The sequence below is a fragment of the Chrysochloris asiatica genome, unplaced genomic scaffold, assembly GCF_000296735.1.
Source record: "Chrysochloris asiatica unplaced genomic scaffold, ChrAsi1.0 scaffold00033, whole genome shotgun sequence".
NCBI lineage: Eukaryota > Metazoa > Chordata > Mammalia > Afrosoricida > Chrysochloridae > Chrysochloris > Chrysochloris asiatica.
The window spans coordinates 24,135,395-24,157,533 of NW_006408551.1; the positions used below are offsets into that span (position 1 = coordinate 24,135,395).

Consider the following 22,139-nt stretch of genomic DNA (forward strand, 5'->3'; position numbering starts at 1 on the left):
GCTTTATTGACTATGCAATTTGATTTTCATTGTCATTGTGTGGAACACGACAAGGTGTGGACAACATTGCAGAGAATGAGTATTCTGGACCATTTAATTGTGCTCATAAGAAACCTACATATAGACCCAGAAGCAGCCATTTGAACAGAACAAGGAGACACTGAATGGTTTAATAATTGGAAAGGTGTGTGTCAGGGTTGTATTCTTTCACCACTCTTACTCAATCTGTATGCTGAGCAAATAACATGAGAAGCTGGATTATATGAAGAAGAATGTGGCATCAGGATTGGAGGAAGACTTATTAAAAACCTGCATATGTAGATGATACAACTTTGTTTGCTGAAAGAGAAGCAGACTTAAAATACTTACTGATGCAGATCAAAGACCACAGTCCGTGGTTGTAGCTGCACCTCAATAGAAAGAAAGCAAAATCCTCATAACTGAACCAAAACATAACATCATGATAAATGAAGAAAAGATTGAAGACTTCATTTTGATTAGATCAACGATCAACACTTATGGAAGCAAAGATCAAGAAATCAAACAACATAGTGCATTCAGCAAATCTGCTGCACCACATGTTTTTAAAATATTCAAGAGAAAAGATGTTACTTTGAAGACTAAGGTGCACCTGACCCATGCCATGGTAATTTCAATAGCCTCATATGCATGTGAAAATTGAACAATGAATAAGAAAGACTGTAGAAAATTGATGCATTTGAGTGATGGTGTTAGTGGTGAACATTAAAAACATCATGGACTGCCAGAAGAACCAACCAATCTGTGTTGGAAGAAGGATAGCCAGAATATTCCTTAGACGCCAGATGACCAGACTTCATCTTTCATAGTTTGGTCATATTATCAAGAAGGACCAGTCACTGGAGAAGGACAACATGCTTGGCAAAACAGAGGGTCAGCAAAAAAAGGAAGATACTCAATGAGATGGAATGGCACAGTGGCAGCAGCAATGGACTAAAGTCTAGCAATGATTGTGAGATTGGAGTATGACTGGTAGGGTTTCATTTTATGCGTTGGTACTAACTTGATGGAACCTAACAACAACCACAATAAAGGCTCCTCCTGGAGAGCTCATCATGATCTCATACATACGGACACCTTAATCACTCCTGTCCCAGGCTTAGAATCTGCCCCCTTACCTTTGTTCTACTTTTCTTGGTCCATTTCCGCTGTAGCTAATAGTTTGCTTGTCAATCATCCTAGGGATTATTGTTGCTGGGTACCACTGAGTTCATTTTCAACTCAGATCAATCTCATGTGGCAGAGTAGAACTTGCCTATAGTGTTTTCTAGGATGTCATCTTTACAGGAGCAGATCCCCAGGTCTTACTCCCACAGATTCATTGCATGGGTTTGAACTGCACACCTTTCAGTAAGCAGCCAAGCACTAGCTAGCCTCCACTCTAAGCTAAATATATTAACTTCCATAATCAAGCCCTCAAATTAGTAGTTGGAGTTCTGGTGTGACGTTATAGGATAAACACTAGACTGCTAACCACAAGACTGGCAATTCAAATCTATCAGCCACTCCTCAGAGACCCTACACAGGGTTTCTGAGTCAAAACTGACTCAATGACACTTAATAGCAACAAGCAGTAGTTACAGTTAGCGGTTCCACAATTTTGGCAAGTTCTTCTGACTGACAATGGGAATGGGAGAGAAGTCTCAGAAATCAGAATGTTGGGTGTTGGGATTTCCCTGGAGAACTCACCAGGATGAGCAAGCAACGGCTTTCTCTGATGGCACCACAGCATCCCAGGAAACCCAGCATCATGATAATGGAACCCACAGCAATCAAGAGATTTGTAGGAATCTGGGAGTTAATATTTCCATGACTGATAAGCTGAAAAGAAATCATGATTAATGATAAGGAATCTTTTCCCTTGAAGTTTGTTTTGCTCATCAACAAATATTCATTGTGTAGCTACTGTGTACCAAATCCTTGAGATACCCCTACACCTTGAAATACTTCAGTGATTAAACCATGCAAAAATCACTGCTTTGAAGGAGGTTATATTCTATTGAGGAGCCCTGATAGCATAGTGAATTATTAGCTGTGTTGCTAACTGCAAAGTCAATAGTTCATATCTTCCAGTTGCTCTGCAGGAGAAAGATGAGACTTTCTATCCTCAAAAAAGTTTACAGCCTCTGAAACTCTACACAAGGTCACTGTGAGTCAGAACCGATTCAGTGGCACACAACCACTGCCACCATTACTGTATTTCAATGAAGTGTAATTTGTCTAAATAATGTTTCCAACTCTCTATTTTCTAAAATGATATCCTGGAAGTTGGATGAAAGAAATGTAATGGGTTTTTAAAACATCAATTATTTAAAAAGGCTTAGAAGGATGACTTTTACTCCTTTTGCTATGATTTTGGGGTCACATATTTTGTGCTTTAGCTAAGTTGTTATTGTGTTTTAGTTCCCATGGGGTTGATCCTGATGCATGGTGACTCCAAATGTACAGAGCACAACTGCATTGCGTAGGGAGAGAAGATCTCTGGGCTTTACTTCTACAGTGACTTTGGATGTGATTTAACCACCAACTTGTTGGTTAGTAGTCCAGGACTTAATCATTTGGGCCACCCAGGGAATACTATGTTTTATAAGTATTGTTGTTGCTCTTGTTAAGTGCCGTCGAGTTGGTTCCGACCCATAGAGACCCCATATAGGGTTTCTGAGGAGCAGCAGCTGGTTGGTTTGAACCACCAACTTTGCAGTTCAAACTGACCTTGCAGACCAGCACATTATCCTGCAGTACCACATCAGGACTCCTGTATAAGCAGTATTATAAAGAATGTGTTTAAACGGTAATTTTTTTTATGTCTAAGTTCCTTGTAATAAACACAACATGAATAATTCTCAAAGACATTATATTTAAACTAAGGAAACGAGACACAAAATAGTAAATACTGTATTATTCCATTTATATGAAGCTCAAAACCAAGCAAAACTAATTTATGATCATAGAAATCAGACCAGTGCTCAACTTACCAAACCCAACAAGTGTGAAAGCAAGAATAATTGGAGAGGGAACAGAGAGAACTTTATGAGTTGATGAAAATGCTTTGTGTCTTTACTGGGGTAGTGATCACACAGATCTATTTATTTGTCAAAATAAACAAAAGAAATTCAAACTAAGAAAAACAAATTCCTGTTTCTGATAGTCCATATCAATTCTATTTCTTCCTTTCCAGAAGATAAAGTGTATAGAATCTTTCAGAGTGTTTTTTTTTTTTTTTTGGTCTGGAATATCAAGGCTCTCTATGGTATGTTAGGTTACATATCCTGCCTAATACAGTTCTTCATCCCCCTCATCATCTTCACAAGACCTTGCCCAGTCTATTACCAATCCTGCATATATGTTCACAAGTAAATCAAAATTAAAAAACGAAGCCTTGTGCTTGTATTCTATGTGAACAATAGGCATAGCCCATCTGCCATGTATACCCTCTATCTACTGGGCTATTTCAGTCAAACATTAGTTCTCAGACTAACTCAGAGATTCTGTCTCCTAGGATCTGCAGTATAGCATGCAGGCCAGCCCCATTAAAGTCAATGCCAAATGATTGCTACTGCTATTAACCATTTTGTTTTGTTTTGTTTTTAAGGGATTTAGAAATCAACTCAAAACCTAGAGAACATCTTTATTTAACAATCTGTGTGAAGCAATGTGCTAAAGTTGTAAAAGCATTTAAATAAAGATCTACATTCCAGTCAGGACCTTGATATACCACTAAGTTAGTAGCAGTAAACTAACCCTGCTGGACCCCAGTGTCCCTTCATCAAAAGGACTGGCTTAGCCTCAGTGATAGCTAAGGTTTCCTTTGTCTCTAAAAGTCTATGCTTACAATAAAATTTCATTTTATATATTTAGAAAGCTTGGTTATGTCTTAAAGGTTATTTTTATTTGTTTAGAGGGAAGGATCATTTTTTGTTTGCTAGTTGGTTAAGATTGGAGATAAAAGATTAATTTTATTAATTAACAAGCATGACCAACCAAAATAAAAACCCATGGCCATCAATTTGACTCTGTCTCATAGTGCCTTATTGTTACTGCTATTAAGGGCCGTAGAGTTGTTTTTTACTAATAGCAACCTGTATAGGGTTCCAGAGGCTATAAATCTTTGTGGGAGCAGAAAACCCCATCTTTCTCCTGTGGAGTGACTGGTAGGCTTGAACCGCCAATCTGGAGTTCACAGTCCAGTTCTTATCCTATGGAGCTGCCACACTACCATAGGGCCCTATACCTGGGTTAAAATACATGTTGATAAATATGCAGCACTAGAAAACTAGATCTATGAATTCAGCACCAAATAGAAATGTCACTAGAATGCCACAGTCAACATGGGCAGACCCAGTGATGAGTCATGAGAACTTAGGTGAGCAAGCCCAAACACAGAAAGAACAGGCCAAATGTCTACAACTCAGGGGCAGATAGTGTGGCCAAAACTGTGAGACTAGGCTGGGTAGGCTGACCTCACGGAGAAAGACTGAGCTCACTTTTCCAAGTCAAGCCTGATGAGTAGCTAGCTATCATTGTCTAGGAATTAAGTGGAAATCTGAGTTCAGATGTTTGCTCCAGAAACAGGAGAGAAAGATTTTAAAAGCTACCTGGGGTGAGCACTGTGTCTGTGCATGTCTTAGGACAAGGGAAGAATTTCTAAATAAGAGGAATGGCTGCACCTAAAGAAGAGTGGGGACAGGGATCCTAGGACAAGGACGACTGCCTATATGCTTTGCCTCATGGAGCTGTGTTTATCCTGAGGGAGAACAAAGTATCCCTATAAGACACTTTAGTAAGGAGAGATGCCACCTCCCACTTGTCCTTTTTTTCCTGTGTTTATGCCTGTCCTTTCCCTACTAAAACCTCTACCTCTGTCTTTCACTTGTAAAACACAGCTCTTTGCACAGTCCTAACTCTCTCACTGACTTCAGGTCAATAAAAATTAAATTCATTTCATACAAGTCAAATTGGTTACTGTTCTAGCAGATATGATATGGGCTTTTGTTGAAGGTAGAGGTTGACAGAGCACAGGAGTCAAAATGCAACTAAAGATGTTGTTTAGCAGTATTAATTCATTCGAATCCACAGATGTATAGTAACACCCTCTCAGGAACAAGCGTTCTCCTTTAATACATTCAATGTGTATAATTTAACAGAGTAAACACCAAATTTGTTTACCAGAAAAATTAAAGAAAAAGAAAATGGTCTCATATCAACCAGAAATGCAAGTTGTATATATATTTTGAAAAGGCCAAAGTCCCTCCTACGGATGTGGCAGTGAATCTCTTTGCTCAGTTGTGAGGCCCAGATATCAGAGTCTAGATGACTGGCAACTCTGGTGTTGTTGTTAGGTGTTGACACGTAGGTTCTGACTCATCGCAACCTTGTGCACAACAGAACTGAACACTGCCTGGTCCAACACCATCCTGATCATTGTTGTCACACTTGAGGCCATTGCTGCTGCCACTGTGCCAATCCATCTCCTTGGAAATCTCTCTCTTCTTCACTGACCCTTCACTTTACCAAGCATGATGTCCTTCTCTAGAGACTAGTCCCTCCTGATAACATGTCTGAAGTATGAGAGGTGAACTCTCGCCATTCTGGCTGTACTTCTTCCAACACAGATTTGTTTGTTCTTCTGGCATGCATGGCATTTTTAGCATTCTTCTCTAACACCATAATTCAAACATATCAATTCCTTTATTAAAATCTCCTGTTTGAGGGATAGTGTTTTATCCAATTTCCAGAAAGACTGTTCCATGGCTAACACATTGCCAGGCACATAGAAAGTAATTTTGATTAATTCAACTGGATTATAAAAACCACATATCAGGAAAAATGATTAAAGGAGGCAGTTAAGAAAATGATATCTAAATGTTTATTATTATTATCATTGCTTTCATCACTATAAAAGTAATGAACTACTTTGTGGGTGGGAGGCTTATAGAGAGTCTTTTAGTTATATACATATTTACCTCATGATCATCTTGGTTTACTCGCACCCAGATTGCTACTGCAAGGATTGCGGTACCACATAGCTGCAGGGTGAATAAAAAAATATGTTAGGATGTAATTAAGTTAAAATTAAACTAACGACACATAAAGTCCATTCAATCTTATTGCAGCGATTTATCATTAATTACACTATTATAAGATTTAAAAGACATAAACGACGCTTCAGGTAAATGCTAAAATATTAAAGTGCAACTTATAAATTTGATAAGAATAATTCTCTCTCATTAAGTCTGTTTGAGGATCTGTGGACAAGAAATCATCTCCATTTGGGAGAGAAGAATTATTTTCCAAGGTTAAACTCCCATTCTGTGTTTTCTATAATGTTTAACATACAAAAGATAACTCAAAAGAGTTTAAGTATAAAATATCCTCATTATGCTCCTGGGTTTGCCTCTGAGGTACATTCTAAGACCAAAAAATAAGGCAATAACCAACTAATCACCAAACATTCATTCAAGATTCAAGAACCAGGAAGAAGTTGGGATAGCCAGGGAAAAGTAGGACATGGGACAAAATTTGCAATGACAAAAAGTATCAATTAACAACAGTATGTGACTCCCCAAGAACTCTTTTAAAAATGGAATCTATTAGGTACTAAAGCTTACCCAGAGAGATGGGACAATGAAGAACAGTACTTAAATTCTTATATTCCTTTAATGACTTTACCAGATTATTTAATTTGGATCAAGGCCAATACATAAAATGTTTAACATGTTTTATTTTAGTGCAAGGAAAACCCTTGTTTTTCAGGGTTCAAAAAAATGATATATATTGTGGCCTCAAGAAAATCTATTAGCTAGAAATGGTAAGACTGGGCCTAGTAACATATCAGACACAGCAAGCCTTGGAGGACTTCCAAACTACTCCTGAGTCCTCCAAAATCTGATGAACTTGGATCATTACTTTCATCACGGTTGAGTCACATGCTTACAACACAAAAGCAGTAGTTTTGTGTTTAATGGGTTCTCTTTCCACTTACAATAGAAATAGAATCACAGGCTTTGTTAACAAATAAGAATACAACTAAGTAACTGAATAATCATAGGATGTACTCTCCCTAATAGATCATGAAAATCAGTCAAAACCTTTATTTTGGATAAAGAAATTTTAACCCTGAGAGTTAGCAGCTGCATTGTGGAAATCTAAAACAGCTCCTGATCCAATCCCAACCATACTGTATGCTTCAACTTTTACAAAGTAATGAATAATAACAAAGCTCTCCTTTAAATTACCAAACAAATTGTATAATTATCTTACAGATTTATATGAGTGCCCACATACCATAATATACAGACATTGTTGAAAAATCAACTTTAAACCATTTTTACATTTCCCTTTCCCACTAAATCTAACTTTTACTTCCAAATGGAGACATTAAAGGTAAGCTTTTTTTTGGCAAAAGTTTAAGTGATCATTTATGCCAAAGGAGAATGAGAGCTTCTGGGATTTTTTTTTTAGTAATTAATTTTTTTTTTTTTTTTTTACCAGATTTTTGCTACTCTGTTTATTTGCAGATGTTTTATTTCTAATTTTTTTCTCCTTTCACAATTAGATTTATATTAATTGATGTAATGGTCACTGGGGTTGTTAGCTATCTTAATGCTTTTAGGATTATCATACTTACCTGATATTTATGAACTATCAATGAGAAAACTTTAAGAACTCCAAGAAAATAAAAGTGTAGTACTGTTTAAACTTTTAACTTTTTGTGTGAGTTACTATTTCACCACTTTAAAAATATACTTAGACATCAAAACATTCAGAAATTTTATTAAATCAACCACATTTGTCCCTCAAATGACAATTTTTGTCTTTGCCACAGAAAAGTTATGTGTAATATTAGCATTACCCATTTATTTCAGAAACTAAGAATATTTTATTCAACTTCAATCTTGAAAATTAGACAAATTTTCGTAAGGATTTTGAAGCTGGCCAAATTATCATTTCCATCCCTATTTTCAAATTATACTTTAAAATATTTTCTTCAAATTTTATTTTAAAATCAAAATCATATATCATTTGCATAATTAGAATGGAATAGTGAGTTCATTCACATGTAAAGATTGGTGAGTTTTAATATTATGAAATTATATATTTATTAAATGCTAAATTTAAATTCTTAAAAGTAAATTCATTTTCTTTAAAAAATAATCATAATATTTGTTATTGTTAAATGTCTTCAAGTCGATTCCAATTCATAGCAACCCTGTACAGGGCTTCCAAGGAGTGGCTGGTATGTTTGAATTGCCAACATTGTGGTGGGCAGTCTACTGCCTATCTTATAGCACCACACCAGGGCTTCTTGTTGTTGTTAAGTGCTATAAAGTGGGTTCTGACTCAGCCACCTTGTATAGGGTTTCCAAGGAGTGTCTGGTGAGTTTGAACCAACAATTTTGCTGTTCAAACTGACCTTGCAGTCCAGTGCTTTATCCAACAGCACCACACCAGGACTCCACACCAGGGCTTAGAGTCATAATTAATTCTAAACTGTTTCATCCCAATTGTTATTAAGCTTGGTCATCATAATGGCTCTTTTAATGAGATCTTTCCTAAATTTTTCTGTAAGGATTGGTCTCCCAATCTCTCTATACTATTTTAAATAGGAATGTAATTTAAGAAATAAATGTCTGTCTCTCTTCTACTTTCTGCCAATAAGATTATAAAGGGAACTGGGTTAATATGTTAGGCACCCATGTGTGTTGTCACTGTGTATATTGCAGAACTGACTGGGCCTTCCTTGACTCCCCCTAGTTGCCATGTGGAGTGTGCCACTCTGGTGGTCCCTCAGGGATCCAGGAGCACCTTCCTGTTATCATACAGTATTTCATACTTTCCTTATGAAATTAGGATGTTGTTGCTCTGAGCTGGAATTCTGGAAAATTAGACCATTTTGGCATTTGCTCATGGACAGATGTTGAAATCATAAATTATCAGGAAGAAAATGAGAGGGTGTCATCCAAGACAAAGGTTACTGTTCAGGACAAGCTGATTTGTCCTGTTCTCTGAAAATTGTTTCCTCTAATCACTTGTACTCCTCCCCACTCTTTCTCCCCAAATCTACCTTTTCCATTTGGGAATTTATAGGTACATGTTTGAAGAATGCTAAAACTGGAAAAACAACACATAATGCTACATTAGATATAGGGGAATTTCATTATGAATCCAAATGGACACTTCTTAGACAAGTTAAAAAAAAAAAACCTCTTCCTCAACTGCTTCTCAGAGATTACAAAGGAAGGAGAAAATATCCAAATGGATACCTATGAGGTTTGTTCTTATGATAACCCTTAAACAGTAGAGGTTGTGATCACAGAGGGCAAAGATCCTGGCAGCTCTAAGATATTTAGAACAATGCTGCTACTTTTACTTTGAAAGTTTCTTCTTTTATTGAATTATTTATGTAACAGTCTAGTTTAATTGCATTGTTCAGAGAATGCAGATTGTACAACTGCTCCTTGTGAGAATATATTACTATTTCTTTATCAATTTTTAAAGATGCAAAGATACTGGAAAAGGCAACAAAGCCTCCTGAGGATACAAAGTTTATTAGAAATCTATTAAATATGCCTCCTCCATTATATCATTTGGATATGCTTTTGCATCTTGAGCTATCAAAAACTAGATGTGTTCAATTCAGTGATTTTTGTCTTCTAAAAGTATCTAAAAACATTCTTTTTAACAATATTTCCTTCATCTAATTCAATAACTACTATTTTATACATCCTCTTGGTTTTACCTCATAATATTTGCTATTGAATTATTTTTCAGATTATCTTTCTCTAATTTTTTTTTTTTACATTTACACTCAGGTTTATAATAAAAAAAGACAGTAATTACTTAGATGTAAGTGACTTCTTTGTTTGTTTCCAGATCTTTGTTACTAGGACTTTTCCATATTTCTACCGTCAATTTTAAACATGTCGTCTGGTATATGCTTATAAATTTTATAATATGAATACTTAAAGCCATCTTTCTCTCTGGTTCACTTGCAAAAGAGTTTGCTGTTGTCGTTAAGTGCTGCCAAGTTGGTTCTGACTCATATGCCTTGTATGGGGTTTCCAAGGAGCTGTTGGTGGGTTTGAACTGCCGACCCTGAGGTTCAAACTGACTTTGCTGTCCAGTGCTATATCCCACTGCACCATACCAGGACTCCTATAAAAGAGTTTAGTTGGATGTAAATTCTTGGGTCACATCCTTTGCTTTGGAAACTTGGCTGATATCTTCTGACATTTAATGTTGTAATGAGCATATATCATCATGTATTGTCGTCTTGTAAAGATTAACCACCTCAGCTATGAAGTCAATCAACTTGATGGCAATGGGTAGGTATCTGTTAAATATGCTATTCAGAGTGGAATCTAATTTTGTTATGTTGTTGTTGTTGTTGTTAATTGCTGTCAAGTCAATTCTTACTCAAAGCAACCCTGTATCGTTTCACCTTAAATTCTTTATAACAAGTCTCTTTTCATCTCATTCTATGATTTTTCAATATACTATCTTCTCCTATGGCTTTCAGTCACTGCTTCATGGGCGTTATTTTGTGGCATTGCATTGTGGTTACTGAATTTTTTAAAAAAATATTTTCTTTGGATCCTGGCAAGTTTTTTCTAGGAACAAACCTGGCCTCCAAGTCTTTGGGGTGACATTCCCTTTCAGTGTTCAACAGTGTTTTTAGCCTCATGCTAAACTTTCACATTTGCTCATTCTTGAGTAGTGAAACCTATGAGCAGGAGTTAGTGTTGGGTGCTTCGCCTCCCTCTTTAATAGTATGGGTAATGACCACATTCTCTGATGTCTTGTTGCAGAAAAGGTTGCTGGGCATTTCCTCTACATGCTCGCCTAATGTAGTTCTGATTTATTAAGAAGGTCTCCTATTCTTCACTGAATATCTGGTCTTCTGATGCTCTAAGCCAGTAGAGTACATTTACAGTTTCACGCCTTAGCAGGCTTTCCTATCAGAGCTTTTCTATTGTTAGTGACTAATGAGTGATATTTGCTGTATCAATGAATTTTAAGTATATTGTGCATGAGCCTCTAAAGTTCCATTCATCTACATCTTCAATATCTTCTAAGTAATCAAAGTGCCTAGTATATCAGATGACGAATACTGAAGCACAGAAAAGTTAGCTCATTTCCCCAGGCTCTTACAGCTAGGGATGAAGGAGCTAATGTTTAAAGTCTAAAATGATTTAAAACAAGTTTTAATGTATTTTAAATAACTTCAAATGTGGGGGAAAGGAATCAATCACATTTTTTTCCCAACACAGAAAGGACCTGAGTAAGCCATACTTCAAATTATCTTTCCTACACTTAAATATAAAACCGGTACAGTTAATATAACTTGAAAACAAAGACAACTGATTCTTCAGCATTTGATCAACTTCCCAATATTTCTGAATAATAATATGATATAATTCAGGAATCAGAGGCCCAGCTTCCATATAAGTAACACCTGCAGACTTGTGCATTTACTAACAGAGCCTGGGGCAGCAATACAAATAAAGGCTCACACACCAAATGTCTATATATTGAGAAGATACAATTCAAAGTAAAAACTTCTATCTTGATAAATGTGCCCACTCAATGACCTGAAAGACAAGGTTTGATTTAGAATTCTTAGCCTGCTTGTAACCTATCAGGTGGGTGGGATACAGGGATGGCAGTCCTCACCACTATCTCTCCTTCCAGTTCTGTCCTGAACCCTGGGGGCTCTAACATAACTCAAGGGAATGGAAAGAAAGCAGATTCTGTTAACACAGAGACTCAGATTCAAATCCTGGATACTTCAGCCTACAAACTCAGGTTAATCTTCACAATTAATCCTGCTGGGTAAGATTATTATTTTCATTTTACAAATGCAGAGACAAGTTAAAGAATATATTCCAGGCCACAACATAAGAAGTGGAGCCAGGATTTGAATCTGAGGTTATGTGTTTACAAAATCCACTTTCTTCTCATTCTTCTAAATTTGCACAAAAACTCCTGCCTTATCACAATTCTTGCTATTGTACTTCCTCCTGTTTAATATTCCAACAAAGGAATTTATTCAACATTCTGCAGAGTGATTTCATATTTCTCTGTATCATAAAAATGTCTATATTGTGCTGACTGAAATATCTTTTTCTTAAACTTTATTCAGTATTTTCACCAAGTACTTTACATGTATTTACTCATTTAATCCTTACACAAAAAAACCCATTAGTTAGATACTATTACCATCTTCATTTTTACAAATAAGGAACATGGAAGTACAGAGAGGCTAACTAAGTTCCCCAAGGTCATGCATCAGTAGTAAAGAAGCTGAGGTTCAAAATCAGAACCCGAACTCTCAATTCCTGAGCTCTAATGCCTTTTGACTCGGTTATAATTCACACTGGTTGCAAAGGATTAGACAACAACTGTATTTAAAAAATTGACACATTTTAGTCTTTAGTATCACAGATTTCTATCAACTGATAGAAGAGAAGGTAATTCTTTTCTTTTCTGTTTTGTGGGTTTTTTTGTTTTTTTTTTAATGTACCCATATTATAATTTTAGGAGAAAGACGAGGTTTTTCTGCTTTTGCAAAGCTTTAAGCCTCAGAAACCCTATCAGGTTTTCTCTGACTCAGAACTGACCTAACACACATAACAACAATGCTATCACTAGCCCCTGGGTGGTGCTTGACTTATACCTTAAAGGCTGGATGTTTTGAATTCAAAGGCACCTTGAAAGTCTATTGCGCATGTGTCTGGTGATACCACTGAAGTCCTAGGGAGCACACTTTGATTCTGATATACATGAGGTCACCATGAATTTGTATTGACTCAACAATAAATAGTTAATCTCATAAACATGTATGTTTGCTTTACTCCCACTCTTTCAATTGCTCTTCTTCTTGTTGTTAAGTGCTGTCGAGTCTGTTCCGACTCATTGCAACCCTGTATAGGGTTTCCAAGGAGTGGCTGGTGAGCTGGAATCATCAACCTTGCAGTTCAAACTGACCTTGCAATCCAGCAGATTAACCCACAGTGTCCCCATGTATTAAATAAAATACAAAGAGAGACATCAAAACACTGTTTCCAGAACTCTTTCCATGTTCTGACTTCTTCAAACTCCTCATCTGTTATCTTCCTTTAGACTAAAGTTTAGGCTTTACTACTTGGTTCCTTCATCTCACCAGGCTCCATTTGGGATTATGTCATTCCACTTTCCCATAATGGAGTCCTGGTATGACACTGTGGGTTAATGCACTGGACTGAAAAGTCAGTTTGAACAACAAGGTTAGTGGTTCAAACTCACCAGCCATTCCTTGGAAACCCTATACAGGGTGGCTATGAGTTGAAATGGACTTGTTGGCACTTAGCATCTTAACAACAGCACTTTCCCATTAAGAGCTGGCCTCTTATTATCTCACTGCCTCTGGTAATTTCCCCATCTTTCATGCTTACCTGACTCTCAGGACACTCCAAAAGGCTTTATAGTACTCCCAAGCCTGAGAGATAGAAAAGAAAAGCTGGCTATTCCATTAATTTTGGTCACAAGCTTAGGGAATTTGATTTTAATCCTATAATTTATCTATAAAGAGCTCTGGTAGTATAGTGGTTACGAATCTGGCTGCTAACCTCAAGGTCGGCAGTTCAAAACTACCAGCTGTTCCGTGGAAGAAAGATGAGGTTTTCTGCTCCTGTAAAGATTTACAAAAATCTTTGTGTGTGTGTGTGTGTGTGTGTTAATCTGTGCAGGGTCACTATGAGTCAGAACTGACTCCTCGGTACTTGGAGTACAACACGGTACAACAACAACAAATATTTATCTATGAGCTGTAAGACCTCTGGTTCATTCTAATTTCAATCTAATTCTAGAATAAGTGATTAAGAAGGATTTTTCACTTTCTTTTTTTTTCTTCAGTTTCTAATGCTAGCAAATGGAAATCACTGCATATTTGTGTGGCATATCTGAGGTTCTTCTGAAAGAAACTGGTATGTTTAGTTTAAATGGCCATATGCATATCTTATAGATATTTAAACATCTGGCCCTACTTTGCAAAGGCTTAGTTTCACAAGTTACACCAGAAAGAATGCATTTAAAAACATAAAGTCATAGACATCTAGAAGAAAACCACATCAGTGAGACCCTTAAAACTTTTGTTAAAGTAAACATGAGGAATGTGACAAATTGCTAATTTCCTATGAAGGATCATAAAATTCCAACTGAGAGCTCAGGGTATGGTATGTCCGGGAGAATAGGGAAATTCCCTAACCTCAAAGCCATTTCCTCCTCTCTAGATTTTGTGTTAAAATATTAATGTTACCTGTTGGCTGAGATATCAGCACTGGCTTTTACAACTGTTGTTCTCACTCAATAACTCCATTTAAAGATTTCACCTACAGATACTGTAATCCTCCACATGATGGGAGGAATGGGGCCTTTCATCAAGAAATACCTAGCTGAAATCTAAACTATCAGAAATATTTCCTCTTTGTTATCAAAGAAACCAATAGATAATGGTAACTATCAGAAATATTTCCTCTTTGTTATCAAAGAAACCAACAGATAATGGTAACCATAAAATAATTAGAGCTCTCTAGTAGAAGTGCTGTAAGGATAAACATTGTACTGCTAACCACAAAGTTAGCAGTGGCAGCAGAATCCTGGTGTGGTGCTTTAGCATAAACACTGGACTGCTAACCATAAGTTGGCAGTTCAAACCCAACAAATGCTCCTTGGAAGCCCTATTATACAGGGTCACTGTGAGTCGGAACCTACTCAATGGCACTTAGCAATAAAAAAAAAAAATGAAAGAAGGGATAACGTGTAAGCATAATAGGGTACAGATCTCTACAATTCACCTTAACCCCTAATCTTCAATATTGACCCTGGAGCCTACAATGTATCCCTTTCCTAAACTGTATCACCAAAACAAAACACACACACACACAAATTCCTTCCCATCAAGCTGCCTTCAATCCATAGCAACCCTATGTTTCATATTCCAACAATGGAATTTGTTTAACGCAAATCAAAGTAGACCTGCCCTATAGAGTTTCCCAGGCTGTAAATCTTAACAGTAGCAGACCTCTTTTCTCCTGTGGATAAGAACTGAAACAGAGGGTACATCTATTCATTCAAAAAGATATTTATCATTGTTGGAAGATACTAGAAAATTAAATCATCATTTGAATCTTTGCAAGCAAAAAGTAAGAAAGAACCATTTATACTGCTTTTTCTATAAAAACTCGGCACCACTGGTAATCAAACAGTACACAAAAACTCATTTTTATGTAAAATATTCCAGCTAATAGATGAAAAAATTGATAGAATTAGAATATCATCAATTTTATCTCTCAGTGAACTAATAGAGTTCATTTCTCAGGCTTCATAAAAAGATACAACCCCACAGTACATGGCTCCTGATGAAAGAACACAAAACCACTTATAAAGTAGCTGTGCTTCCCTTTCCCTACCAAATGAACCGAACTATTATCACACCTCCAGATAAAACGTATTGTTGTTGCTAGGTGCCATAGACTTGGTACTGACGCATAGCAATCTTATCCACGACAGAAGGAAAAACTGCCTGGTCCTGGGCCAACCTCACAATTGTTGCTACACCTGAGCCCATTGCTTCTGCCCCTGTGCCAATCCATCTCAACAGAGGTCTTCTTCTTTTTCTCTGACCCTCCACTTTACCAAATATAAAATCCTTCTCCAGTGACTGGTCCCTGCAGTTCCTCCAGACTAACCCATAGATAATAAATACAGAAGACAGAGGGACATCGTTCTGCAATTAATAAACCCCCAACCTTTCAAGGGTGAAAAGACAAACAGCACACACCAGTACATAAAGTTGCAATGAGGAAAAAAAACAAATGAAGATGGAAGGAGGGCCTTAAGATTAACATAGGCATAACTAATTACAATGTTTGGAGATTATTTGAATACTTATTCAAATAGGAACATGTAGCGATTGGAAATTTGAATGCTGGATGAACCTTTGATAAAATATTCTTACTAAATTTTAAAGTGTGGTAATGAATCGTTTGAGGACTAAGGTGAGACTGACCCAAGCCATGGTATTTCAACAACCTCACATGCATTTGAACGCTGGGCAGTAAATAAGAATGTAGAAGAGTTGATGCATTTGAGTTACTGTGTTGGAGAAGAATATTGAAAGTACCATGGACTACCAAAAGAACAAACAGATCTGTGTTGGAGGAAGTGTAGTCAGAGTGCTCCTTGGAAGTCAGGATGGCCAAACTTCATCTCTTATACTTTGGGCATATTGTCAGGAGTGACAAGTCACTGGAGAAGGATATCATATTTGGTAAAACACAGGGTCGGAGAAGAAGAGGAAGACCCCCAAATGAGATGAATTGGCATGGTGGCGGTGGCAATGAGCTCAGGCATAGCAACGATTGTGAGATTGGCCCAGGACCGGGCAGTGTTTCGTTCGGTTGTGCATAGGGTCACTATGAGTTGGTACTGACTCGATGGCACCTAACAACAATGATATAGAGGCTGCAGTTTTTTTTTTTAAAGAATGGTTATCTTTTAGATACATATGCTAAAATATTTGCTGATAAAATTACATATTATGGGAGGGGTAAGTGGATGAGAGTATGAACAGGGAAAGACTGGCCGTGGTTTCGTGGGAGTTGGGGCTGGGTGATGGATTTGATTACCTTTTTCTTTCTTTTCTTTGAATGTTGAAAGTTCTCCAGAATGAAAAGGCCAAAACAAAACAAAACAAAACAAAAGGACATAGGCATTTCTTTGTGTATATTTTACTCCCAATGTTTAACCAATCTTAAATATGTGAAAGAAAGAAATGTAACATTTAAGTACTGGGGTGTATGCATGAGCTTCATTTAAAATTTGTAAAAGCAGTCCAGTTTTCAGGCAAAAGAGAAAGAACAAAGGCCAAACTTTCTGGATATTATTTTTACTTATTTATTTACTTACTTACTTCACCAATGTATCATCTGCACTCCTTTGTGCTACTGATAATTGAATGTGGATCATTCTAAACAATGAGACTGCATTCTTAGAGTCAAGTTTAAGTGTATTCATTATTTTTTAATAGGGCAGAAAATTTTCAACATGACATACCAATTACCTATTTCCTAAGATATAGACAGGTATCAAAACAAAATCATAATTCTTTTCTACTTATATTGCATAAGCCATTATTTTAATCCAGTACACCAATTTATTTATTTTTTTCATTGAGATGTTCTAGGCTATCTCCTTGAATTTATTTTTCAATGTTCTTTAATTGCAACAAATACACTAAAAGTGATGACAGCAATTTTCCAACATCCCAATTTGCCATTTTCATGCTTTCTTTTTTTTTTTTTCCATTTTGCAATGCTAGACGTTATTTATCATTTTATGTGAAGTCTTATGTGAAAGGATGTTTACGAGACATATAATCAACTTTTTAAAATATAAACTGTATTTGTCTGAAAGGTGATAACATATTTTTTAAATGACTTTAAAATACTCAATTTCATATCCATTGGTTTAGCCTAGAAAACAAGCTTTTAGTTTGTATGACTATATGATTTTATCATTTTTCTCCCTTCAAGTTTTGTTTCCCATATTTATCATTCTATACCCACCATTCACCTGTTTCATACCCAAAAGTCAAGAGTGGGTATCTGAGACTGGACACAGGAATGGGCTCAAACCATATTTTCCCCACAAAGTTCTTAAACTCAGGAGGCCTGCATGATATACAACCAAGAATAATTGCTCCTTAATTAGGAGGCATTTTCTTCCTCTGTGATTGTTTTGTAACAATATCAAAACACTTATGAAATGTTTATCCTCAGAGATTCTGTAGCCCACTTTTTTGAGTCACTGGCTCATGTTCAATTACTGAAAATAACCAAAGAAAGAGCAAACAAATCCAAACAAGTAAATGGAAAATACATTTTCCTCCTCGTCTTATTCTCTAGTACAGTCTGTTCTCATTTATGATATTTATATCAAGGTTCCCTTTCTTGCATAAAATTGATAATTAAAAGAAAAACACTTACCCAGAACAAGAAGTTGAAGATAAACATACAATATTTTAAACAGCCACTCACACCTGCCATTTTGGAAAAGGATCAGGTCTCCAGATGCCGTGAATTTAACTATTCGTTATAGGACTGTCCAGCAATGTGCTCTGGAGTATCTGCCTGCAGTGATGTCTGTGCCCACAGCTTCAGCGCAGAATCAGAAAACAAAGAGGTAGAACGGAAGCAAATATCCATTTATTAAAGCGGATAAAAAATTAACCCACACATTTAAATATTACAAGGGCTACCTCTAGGCGGGTGAGTTCTTTTGCTTGTCATGGTTCTAAGGGCACTCGGCCAGGATATTTATGATCCTTTCTCAAAAACTGCCTCCTCTAAAGTAAACAGATATCATGTTAAGGGAGTGGCGCTGAATCAGGGGAGAGAATGGCACAGATAGATACTAGATTGTTGGATTTCAGAACCACAGCCTGGCTTCTGTTCTACCTCTACTTTCACTAAAAGGAAGTTAAGGTTGTTTTGCTGTGAAGTCAACTCTATTTTTGCACTGCCTTTTTTCAAGGATACAAAATTTCCTCTAAAAGCAATAAAATGCTGTTAGAAATCAGCAAAATCTAAAGGTTCACGGAAACCCAAACTTTGGGGCAGTGAAACAATCATTATTACATGGACCAGTATTGCAAATCTTCCAAATTTATTTCAAAACAATTTCATGGAGCTGCCTTAAATGTACCACAGTTGGGAGGAAGGAGAAGTAGCTTTGCCTATCAAGATAAGAACATTCAGTTTATCTCTTTATTTCTTTACAATGTGAAAAAAAAAAGTCTTGATTTACTGACTGCCCTATTGTTTTCATTTTATAGCGTGTTGCCATTTTGATAGTTCTGTTTGTTTTTAAGGTGGGCGTTGTACTATGCTTCCTCTGATAAATATGTGTAAATTCCACTCCACCAACTCAGAGACTTGCAAGATTACTGGTCTTCTTTGACCAAAAAATTCAAAATGGGAATTTTGCTTCCTGAATCAGTGATCATAGATTGTACACTTTGTTTCTAGTACTAATAGAAGGCAGCTTTCCCAGGTAAAGGCAAAATTCTCTGACCTAATCAGGGAGCTGTGAATGGCTTTGTGTGAACAACCTACGCCATGTTAATACCCAAATCTTACCTCTTAAAGAGAACATTTCCCCTCCTAAATAAAAGAACCCTTCAAACTGTTTTAGGAAAAGAATAAAATCCTTATAAAATACTATATAAAACACAAACATATCATTGTTGTTGTTGTTGTTAAGTGACTTCTAGTCAGGTTCTGACCCTAGTAACCCTTTATAGGGTTTCCAGAGTAAACTGGTAGGTTTGAACCACCAACCTTGTGGCTAGCAGTCCAGTGCTTATCCTATAGTGCTATACCAGGACTTGTTTAAAAAACTGTTGACTAGTTGAGAAATCATTTTTCTAATTTTCACTGACATACACATTTTTGTAGCCTACTTCCTGGCTATAAACACAGTGTATTTTTAATGCATTGTTGTTGTTGTTTGTTGTTATGTGCCATGGAGTAGATTCCAACTCATAGTGACCCTGTACAGGGTTTCCAAGGCTGTAAATCTTTATGTGAGCAGAAAGCCTCATCATCCTCCCATGGAACAGCTGGTAGTTTCAAACTGCTGACCTTGAGGCTGGCAGCCCGACTCATAACCACTACGCTACCAGAGCTCCTTTTACTCTACCAGAGCTCCTGTCATGCATTAGCAGTAGTAATTCCTTCTTTGTTGTAGTTAAGTGCCGTCGAGTCAATTCCAACCCATAGTGACCCTGTATAGGGTTTCCAAGGAGCAGCTGGTGAGCTTGAACCACCGACCTTACAGTTCAAATGACTTTGCAATCTGATACATTAACCCACAGCACCATACCAGGACTCTAAATATTAATTTTAAGATAGGTTAAAAAATAATTGCTTAACATTTAAATAAACACTACAACTTTTGGTGTCCTATGCTTTTTCTGCCTAGAAAATGAAAATAATTATACAAGCATCTAGTGGTGTATTAATCTATATCAGAAGATCCATGATTGGAAGAATATTTTTTAAATGATTGTAAAACTAAATGAATTGATAGTCTTGGTAATGATTTTTTTTTTCAATCATTTGGAGGCAAACTAAAAATAAATAGATTTAAATACTGTTAAATTTTTCTTAGCTCTATAATCTCATTAACAGAAATTATTGAATATAACTATTAAATTTGGTTTGGAAATAATTGTTTTGGTGTATGTTGAATATCCATACAAATATTTCTTGATCTCTGAAACAAAAATCACTGGATATGGCTCTACCATCATAGAATCTCCACTGCAATTCAAAATCTATTTGAAAACAATTATTCCTCTAATTTCTTAGGTTCAATGAATGTTGTAATCACACTTGCCCATGCTAGGTAATGTAAAGATATTTTGCATTCTTCTTTCTTCCTTGACTCATATCTCATCAGTTCTCAAGAGCTACTGTTGTTGTTGTTAAGTGCTATCCAGTTGGTTCTGACTTCTAGCCCCCTTGTATAGGGCTTCCAAGGAACAGCTGGTGAGTTTGAGTTGCCAACCTTGCAGTTCAAACCCACCTTATGGTCAAGCGCTTAGCCTACAGCGCCATACCGTGACTCTTCAATTTTCCTCAAGTCTGACTGATCCATCCTCTGCCAGTGTCATTATTCAGCCTTTTATCATTTCTCAATTGAAGCTTTTCAATAGAATCATGATTAACCTCCCTACCAGACTGTTTTCCCTTCTATTTGCCTACCATTCCAGAATGCTAATCCTAAAACACTTATTGAACAGATAATTCCCCTGATACAAGAAACTCCATTCAGACTCCTTAGAATGAACTTAAAGCACAAGGCATTTAGTTCCCTACCCATCCACTCACCCTTTACAGAACTTTCTCCTGTGGTCTCCCTACCTAAGGTCCCTAACCGCAGAATTATCTCATATACCTAGAACATGCCTTGGGACTTTATGCTTCTGTGACTGTGCACATGTTGTTCCTCTGCTGTTGCTGTCAGGTGCCATTGAGTCAGTTCTGACTCACAGCAATCCTATGCACAACAGAACAAAATACTGACCAGTCCTGTACCAGCCTTAATGATTCTTGTTATGTTTGGACCCATGGTTGCAGCCACTGTGTCCAGCCATCTCTTTGAGGGTCTTCCCCTTTTTCATTGGCCTTCTGCTTTACCAAGTATGATGTCCTTTTCCAGGGACTGGTCCCTCCTGATAACATGTCTAAGGTATATGGGACAGAGTGCCCTTTTCCCTCGCTTCTAAGGAATATTCTGGTTGTACTTCCTCCAAGACAAATTTGTTTGATCTTCTGACAGTCCATGGTAGTTCTGTCAGTATGCTTCACCAACACCATATTTCAAATGCATTAAATCTTATTTAGTCTTTCTTTTTCATTGCCCAGCTTTCACATGCATATATAGGGATTAAAAACACCTTAGCATGGTTCAGCCCCACATACCCTAGCCTTCAAAGTGACATCTTCAATCTTTAACGCTTCAAAGAGGTCTTTTGCAACAGATTTGTCCAATGTAATACGTCATTTGATTTGGTGTAGCACTATATAAGCACTATACTGCAAGGTCTGCTTCAACCACAAGGTCAGCAGGTCAAATCCACTAGCCACTCCTCAGAAAACCTATACAGCATCGCTATGAGTCAGAACTGACTCAATAGTGCATAACAACACATCCCTTCCTTGAAAGTTGATTGTGGATCAAAAAAAAAAAAAAAGAAATCTTTGACAACTTCAATCTTCATTCATCATGATGTTGTCTATTAATTCAGTTGTGAGGAATTTTGTTTTCTTGGTATTGAATATCATTTCCTGCCTTCTTTACTTGGTGAATTATTACACGTATCCCTGAGTTCTCAGTTCAAATGGCACTTCACCTGTCGTGTCTTCCCAGGGGTACATTAGCCAGTAGTGAGATTGGTCCCTGTAGGCTTACAGGAAGCACAGCACAAATTGATCTTGTTGTTGTTAAGTGCCATTGATTCAGTTCTAACTTACAGAGACCCTGTATAGGGTTTC

At 36.8% G+C, this 22,139-nt stretch overlaps 1 protein-coding gene across 1 annotated transcript in view; it reads right to left on the reverse strand.

The window, feature by feature from the left end:
* LOC102823922 (tetraspanin-8-like) overlaps nucleotides 1–6,951 on the reverse strand; it is a 21,477-nt gene extending 14,526 nt beyond the window's left edge. Inside the window, exons 1-3 of the mRNA XM_006859618.1 lie at nucleotides 6,946–6,951; nucleotides 6,003–6,065; nucleotides 1,729–1,860 (exon numbers count right to left, since the gene is read on the reverse strand). Of these exons, the coding sequence (XP_006859680.1) occupies nucleotides 1,729–1,860; nucleotides 6,003–6,065; nucleotides 6,946–6,951 (201 nt within the window). The remainder of the gene's footprint in view (nucleotides 1–1,728; nucleotides 1,861–6,002; nucleotides 6,066–6,945) is intronic.
* Between the last annotated feature and the right edge of the window lie 15,188 nt (nucleotides 6,952–22,139).